This window comes from Nestor notabilis, unplaced genomic scaffold (assembly GCF_000696875.1).
Source record: "Nestor notabilis isolate BGI_N333 unplaced genomic scaffold, ASM69687v1 scaffold864, whole genome shotgun sequence".
NCBI classification, from domain to species: domain Eukaryota; kingdom Metazoa; phylum Chordata; class Aves; order Psittaciformes; family Psittacidae; genus Nestor; species Nestor notabilis.
This window is the reverse complement of record NW_009925848.1, coordinates 19863-28081: the sequence shown is the minus strand read 5'-3', so window position 1 is coordinate 28081 and position 8219 is coordinate 19863. Positions and strand designations below refer to the sequence as shown.

Below are 8219 nucleotides of genomic sequence, written 5' to 3'. Positions count from 1 at the left end.
AAGATCCTTTCCAACCCTAACTATTCTATGATTCTATGAAGGATGTGGACCTGCCTGAGTGAGTCCAGAGGAGGCCACAAAGACAATCCAAGGGCTGAAGCACCTCTCCTATGACAGAAAAATAGGCTGAGAGATTTGGGCTTGTTCAGACTGGAGAGGAGAAGGCTCTGGGAAGACCTTGTAACAGCCTTTCAAGACTTCATGTGGCTTATAAGAAAGATGGGGACAAAGTTCTTAGTAGGGCCTGTAGTGACAGGACAAGGCGGAATAGTTATAAACTGAAAGAGGGGAGATTCAGACTAGATATAAGGAAGATATTTTTTACTGTGAGGGTAGTAAGACAGTGGCACAGTTTGCCCAGAGAGGCAGTAGATGCCCCATCCCTGAAAACATTCAAGGCCAGGCTGGATGGGGCTCTGAGCAACCTGATCTACTTGAAGATGTCCCTGCCCGTGGCAGGGGATTGGACTAGATGATCTTTGGATCCCTTCCAACCCAAATCATTCTATTATTCTAATATCAACTACTTCATAACCATTAAAAAAGAAAAACCTTAAAAGGTTAAAATGTTAAAATCCTTAAAAAAATAGTTGAAGAACTGTATCTGCAAAAGCAGACAAAGAAAGCCACTTCCAATTTGTGATGCCACACGGCTGCAATAAAGTAGGCTTAACTATTCTTTAAAGAAGAAAATCACTCTATAGGATACGGATGTCTACCTTTTTTCATATGGTAATTGAAAGATTGGAAAATTGGCTCACTATGAAAATATCTTTACCTTGAAATAATGACTTCTAAAATCTATCACATCCAATACTTCATTATTTATGAAGACAAATATTTGCAGTCTTGTGAAGATGATGCATTTTGGCTCAATTCACGTATCCTTTGTAGCTTTGTGCTCCTTTTGCAAGGGGCAACATAACGGCTAAGTAATCAGAATCAAAGAAAGCCTAAGCTGTACCAGCATAAAAAACATGCAGCAAATCAAGTATGTGGGTATGTGGAAGCAGTACTAAGTAGTCCATGCAACGCCTTTCTCTATCCTTGATGTAAAAATCTCAACAAAAAACAAAAGATAAATGAAAAAGGAGTGACTTGCACCTACTGAGCAGTTACTGTTCCCACAGACCACTGGCTCTCTTGCTGGCAAGGCAGAGCCATCTGGCAGCAGAGCAGCATACCTTCCTAGAGCAAAGTGAGGTCTCTGACCAACAGCGGAGGCAGCGGAGGGAGGGCAGTGCAGAGGCAAGGAGCTGGTGGCTGGTGCAGCTTTCCAGTAGCAACTTCACACCAGACTTCCGTCTACCACAACAACGACATGGAAATTCAAATGGGTTGGGCATGCGACTCACTTTCCTACCAGGAAGGATTCTCCAGGGTGTGTGGGAGAATCACACATGAACCTGGCACTGAGAACAGGAGGCAGTGGAACACTGAAGTGCAGGGATTAACCTGCTTTCCTCGTGCAACGCAAAAAAGGAAAAGAGATCAGAGCCATCTGAGCACCCACAAGCAACACACCTAGCAACCTCCCCTCCCTGCCAAAAACCAAACCCAAACAAACGAACAGTACAATCAATTTAGTATGGACTGTTTCTGTCTGGGATGGCAGAAAAAGGGGGGTTTGCTTCTCCCTCTCCTTTAGGTCCTGAATAAAGACCTGATCCTCACCACAGGCACCTCATAAGATGGAACAGAGAGGCGGAAGAGAGAAACAGCCCAGCCAAGTTGCGAGCAAGCCACCAGCTCAGTGACAAGAGAAGGACACCAGTTTTCCTTGCAAATATTCCTTTCAGACACTGCTTAATCTCCAGGACAGCAAAAGTTCAGGCCAACTGCAGCAGGGGTGAGGCAGCAAACACTGACAAGGACATCTGGTTCCTCTTCCCATCCCTCCAGCAGCATACCTTATCTGTGAAGAAAGACTGGACTCTGGGAGCAAACACTACCTTACCGCACCGAAGCAAGACACACTTGAAAAAGAGAAAGCATTATAAGTAACAAGGAGCAGTACTTGATATTAGGCATCCCTCAGTGCATCCCTCCTTTCCTTCAGCAAATGAAGAACCAGGCGGGAGCAGGAAGGAAGGCGGAGGAGTACTGCATCTGTCCAGAAACACAACAGTAATTCTCACCTTCAGCAGCTTTTCCTGAGCCGTATCACAGGCCAATGAAACACAGAGTTTTTCCGTGCTGCTAGCTAGCACTTGGACAGAAATCATGAGAGGACAGGAACGTGATGTAACTTTTCCCTCTGAAAAGGAGTCCCCTTGACGCTCCTGAGAGCACTTCCCTTCCACCCAGAAACCCAACTTGTAAATAACCACGTTTCTGGTTTGCACCTGCCATCAGGAATTTCACAGGCCTCTTCTCTTTGGTCAGCATCCCCACCATGGCACTCAGAAGGTGGTGCAGCCTGTAGCAGCACAGCTTTCAGTAACAGACACCTTCGTCGATGGTGGTGCACTGGTGGAACCACCCAAGTATCGGTGGGAGGAACCTCAGGAAGACCCGGCCTGAAGCAGAGAAGGTCATCAGGGAAGCTGTAGGGCAGCCTGGCAACCTCTTGCACATGCTGAAGAGACATCGGGCAGCTTCGGACATAGCGTAAGTGCTTCAGGAGTGCCCCTGCACCACACATGCTTCCTGGTGGATAACCCATTGCAACCCTTTAAGTCTTGCCTTAAGCCACTTTTTAGAAGCAATGCAAGCTTTTATTGCTTATCCTTTCACCACTCAACCTCCTTTCAATACATCTTCTCAGAGTCCTCTTTTTAATTTCAACAATATCAACAACAAAACCTAGTCTTCCTTTTCCTAACTCTTTCCTGCTCTCTCTGGGAAGCACAGAAGAGTCCTCACAGTGCCTTCTGTACCCTGTCTTTATCAAGGAGGTGCTTCAGCTTCACACACCCAACACTCAAAACTAATGCCAACTGGCTGCGTAACCACAGAAAGCTGCTGGAGTTGCCACAGTTGAGCTGCATCATGAGGCCTTCCCCATGGTGACCTTCAGGGGCCAGAACCAAAGTCAATCCTCAGGCTGTGCATCCCAAGGCAATCCTTAAGCTTTCTTCAAGGCTGTCAAGGTTCTCTTGGCTGAGAGAACCTTGGTGAGATGCGTACATCCTCTTGTATGCGTACATACTCTTGGAGAGAATCTTGGTGAGATGTGTACATCCTTCAAAGAGCTGAAGAGGACAGGCTCACTTCTGGTTCATCCTTGCCACTTGTGTCAGGTTGGGGAAAAAGATACTCTCCTTCAGGCCCTGAAACCAGTGGGTCTTAGAGCATGAGCAGGTCTTGAGGTCTAATGTCCACAGCCCACCAGCACTTTTAAGCAGTAGCACTTATTTAATCTGAGAGAGTCCCAGATTGTAGAGAGTTCAGAATATGCACAGACCTCACATTTACTACTCCTCCCTCCCAGGCTGCTGAGGACAGCACTCTTTCAAGGCTTTTAATAACTCTGTTTGCAAATCACATCTTTTTTATAGAAGAAGGCTCATCTCATTGATGGACCACGACAAAAGCAAGTGCTATTAAGAGCTTCCAAGAGTGCTGCCAGCCTTCAGAGGGTGATGGCAACCAGTCCCACAGGCCCCACTGCTGCCAAAGCCATGCTTCTCTCTGCTGCAGGGTGGCACTGACTGCCCAGAACCTGAGCAGCAAAGCTGCTTTTTCCTCAAGGAAGCTATGGAAGTCCCAGGCTTGCAAAACAATGATTTTGACTGCTGTGATTTGTTTCATGTTTAACGTGAATTAAACGCCAATAACTGAAGACTAAATCCCTAATCCAAACTTCTCATTCTGCAAGTGAGCAATTCTCTGTCCCACTCTGGCTGAAAGGCAATCCTTCGCCCCTCTTAAGTAACAGCCTTCTTCAAATTCTAGTGGTGTTCATGTAAATGTCCCATCAAATAAGCTCCTATCATTAATTAGTATTTAAATTAAAAATGCAAAGCCTCAAGGTGTATAAAGGAAAATAAGTGATGCACCTGACTGTACAAAAGTTATCACTGGTTTTTGGCTGGTTTACAAATATAAGTTGCTATTCAGTAAGTAAATTGATTTTTTATTTTTATTGTGTCTGAGTACTTCCTCCAAGTACATCTTTTGTGAATTCCCATTTCAAAAGTAGAATTTCATGTTTATTGCTACTTTTAGTGCAGAAGTTCGGGCTGGTACTTTATATATGACAGGAAGAATTACCCTTTGAAGACCAAAAGGGATTGTTAAGTAAAAGCTACCAACCAAAAAAGCCTATGCAGCTACTGCTGTCAACTTTGAAAGATTATTTTTATCTTAAGACAGCATGACAGTAACACACCCAGTCATAATTTAAACCACAAAGTGATGAAAAATTCATCCTGCCCCTATCTAAAGTTCTGCTAGGAAGGGAGATATTCAGTAAGCTCCTACTATTTTGTACCTTCTGCAGTATGTAGCCTTTAGTGCAGCCTTAGTGCTATCATCATGCATTTCACTCAAGTGAAATAAAAGGGGGAAAAAAACCCAACCAAAAAACCCGACAAAAAAACTTCAAAAACCAAACCCAAGTTAATAGAACAAGCTTAATTTAGTTTACCCCGTAGACAAATTTTAGCTTGCTGAATTCTGCTCACTGTATGATTATTCACCTAGAGAATGAAAAACTCCCTTTCCCCTCCCTCACCCCATCAGATGTGGAAAAGTGTGCACCATCTTCATGATTAAAGGTACAGACATAATAGACAGAAGAATGTGAACTATGATCTCTGAAGGAGCACACTGAAGTCCTAAAGCTCCCCATCACACCCCACCCAGTGCTGTTCATGCACACAGAAGATACAGGGCATGAACCCTTGGCACATATGTTTAAGGAGTACATACACAGCAATCTACATCCCTCATATTTAATACCAAATAATCAACATGAAGAGCTATTCTGTCCTACAACAAAAAGACAACTGAATGAAGAAATAAAAAAGGTATGTGCACCAAACTTCAGTTAAACTCCTTCCTTTCTTGCCAATCTGAGAAAAACTGTATGGTCTCCATCAGAAGAGATACATTCCTCTGGACATTTGGGGTAGAGGAGGAAAAGTCTGAGAGCTGATCTGATCCAGCCCAAAATTCCCTCGGAGCACTGACAGCTCTTCAGCCTGGTTGTGCAAAAGGCTGACAGCATCCACAGCTAACAGCTGTCAACAGAGCAACAGAATAATTAGCCTGAGACACAGCCACCTGCTTTTATTTCCCCTGACCACGATGACAGGAGTCCCTCTGATGATGAGAGGGAAAGTAAGGGAGGACAAACACAACACGAAGTTGGACTAATAGGGCTGTTCTTCAGAATGAGCCTGGAGCAACGTTCAAATCCGTATCTCAAACAGCAAAATAAAATTCACCTTTACAAGGCCCATCTCTACTACCCACATCAGTGTACTTTTTAGCTTTTCCTCTTCCCTTACGAAAACCCATCTTCAGGTATTACCCACAAGCATCGTGCAGCCCAGTTTAATTCACTATAATTGTGATCTATATTGACAGGGTTTCTTTCCTTACAGAGGTGGTGTGAAGATTAGAGTCACAAGACAGCCTGCTACTTCAGCACAGAGAACCAAGGGATATTTTGCAAGCAAAACAAGAAAACCTCTTCAGGGCAAAACTGGGAAAGAGAGCATTGTATAGGAAATATGAGGCGGCCTCATGGAACACAAGGCTTAAAGTTGCTTCAATTACTATCACTACCTCTGCTGCTCAGTGATTTACTCAGAAGTCTTGTCCCCTTCGTGCAAAGAGTAGTAATCTTTTCTCATATACACATATGACTCTACACAAAACATACACTAGGGTAGTTTCTTTAACAGGAAGGAAATGGCATAATGGTATATAAAGCTGTTACAGATATTTAGCTAGAGAAATCCGTGGTAAAAGTTCTTTTTAAGGATTTTCTTCTGTACTCTGAACACCCAAAACTTGCATAAAGCAATAGAAAATTTTGGGCATGCAAAACCTGACAGCTTTGCCCTTGGAGAAAGGGTTTTAAAATTTAATTTAAAAGTTTTAGAAGAAAGCAAAGCATCTCAGTCCAAGAAGTACACTTAACTTTTTCTTGATGAAAAGGGGAGTCAGCTCAGAATGGACATAATCTTCCCTCTTTGATCAACACAGCAAAATAAAACACCAGAAATACTTACAATTCCTAAGGCAAGTTCTTTCTACATCTGCTTTAGGCTATTTTGGCTGTAGCATTTATGTACTCTACTTATTTTGTGCATTAAATACCATAAATATCCCTGTTGATTTGTGATCTATTTGTGGGTTCCAACATACAGCTGTATTTCATTTGGTTGAGAGGACATTCTGCAAGTAGAACTTGTACACTAATACGTTTTATGGACAATCATTATTATTTGTGGATAAACCAGTGATGCTAACAGCTTTTCTCTATGCCATACTTCAGTTTTACATCTGTGTAACTATACCTAAGCCTACCTCTGCAGGAGAGAGGAAGAACATTTCTGTATGATTCACTTTGAAAACAAGTGAACTACCCTTTAGATTCATGTGGAAGGAATTTTGCACTCCCTTTGCAACACACAAAATACCTTTGCAGGCAAAAGAAACTTAGGCATTTCTTCAGAGACAACAGACTTTTCTAAAAGACAATACAAAAATTAGTAAAAATAATATCCTCTCTCCATATGAGTAAGCCCCCCCCCCCAATTAGCTTAACCTTCTGTACATATAGAACAACATTAAGTATTTCTCCGTTTTGCACATGCCTTTGGGGTTCTACTGAGAGGTGACATCTGCACAAGGTATTTTGTTTGGCTGGCATGCACAAAACACATTCTGTTTAGCACATCAGAAAGAAAAGAAGAGTTAGTACTGAAGAATAAGGTACATCTCATAAAAAGACAACCATGCAAGTTACATCCACCTACCTGTACTAGTGCGATATGTGCCTGTGTGTGCTGGTTGCAGAGGGTCCCCCTGACTCTGGCTGAGACTCCTCATAGGGGGCTTCTGATAAACTCTGTCTTCGTAAATAGGATCTATATGGTGTTCTGGAGACTGCAGTGCCCTTAACTCGGAGCCAAGGTGGCTGTGCTGGCTGCTGTAAGATGCCCGAGACCCAGCTGCAAATAGATTTATAAGAGACAATTAAGAGAGAGAAAAGTAAAGTGACAAATACAGGATCTGACTTTACTAAGTAGTACATAAAAACAAAAAAAACCCCAAACACAGAAATAAATGTTTTCAACGTAAAAATAGAAACAGCATGCAAGGGCAGCAACAACTCCAGTTAATCACTTTAGTGGCATCATCCAGTTGCCTGCATTTGCTCCAAAACCTCATTTCTTCCAAGGAAACTAAGTATTTTGTTGAGATAGATAACGTTGTATCATTTTCTCTTAATCAGAGAACAAAATTTGCCAACCTTCTCAAAAGCCATGCAGTGCATGAATGCCCTAGACCAAAGGGGTCTGCAGCAGAACCAGGAATGGGGGACAAGTAAGGAGCGGCAGTCAGAACTAGTTTCACATGTTACACCTTATCTTAAGATCTATAAATGAAGTAAGTTAAAGTCAATGAACAGATGTAGTTTCAAGAAGGCCGATCTTTTTGCTGTCTCACTAAAGCACAACAAAATGGATGTGCCTTATTAACATTTTGCCCTCAACAGTTGAAAAAAAAACAAAAACAACCCACAAACAAAACAAAACAAAATCATATTCCTAAGACTTTCTACAACTTAAGTATCTTCTGAGAATGAAAAACTATTTTAAGGATATAGCTTCTTTTTTTTATACATATAATTAAGAAGATCAACTGGGATTGTATTAAAAAATCTTATTCTACTGAATTCTACTATTTTCTATTATGTTATTTAAAAAAAAAAAAAAACAACTTTTATATTTTCTGCTGGGTTTATTTTTGCCACTTGAATCCCTTTGTCACTTAGATACTTCAGATTTGTGGTCCATCAGCAAGATTCCCAAGGAGAATCACAGGGAAGCCACACAAACATCACACATTTTGAGGGCAGGAATCAAGCCAGTAAGCAAGCAACACTTGGCAAAGCTTAGGTCTATACCACAAAGTGATCACATGCTATTTATCTGTTCAGAAAAGCAATCAATCAAAGATAGAACTGCTAATACTTCTGTGATCCTGGATGTGGGCAGTGTTCTACTAACTTCACTTGTACTGCTCAGACCATCAGT

The 8219-nt window shown here is 42.1% G+C and overlaps 1 protein-coding gene across 1 annotated transcript in view; it reads right to left on the bottom strand.

The window, feature by feature from the left end:
- LOC104404710 (catenin delta-2-like) overlaps positions 1–7128 on the bottom strand; it is a 123684-nt gene extending 116556 nt beyond the window's left edge. The window contains exon 1 of the mRNA XM_010013222.1: positions 6936–7128. Coding sequence (XP_010011524.1) covers positions 6936–7008 — 73 coding nt within the window. The 5' untranslated portion in view covers positions 7009–7128. The remainder of the gene's footprint in view (positions 1–6935) is intronic.
- Between the last annotated feature and the right edge of the window lie 1091 nt (positions 7129–8219).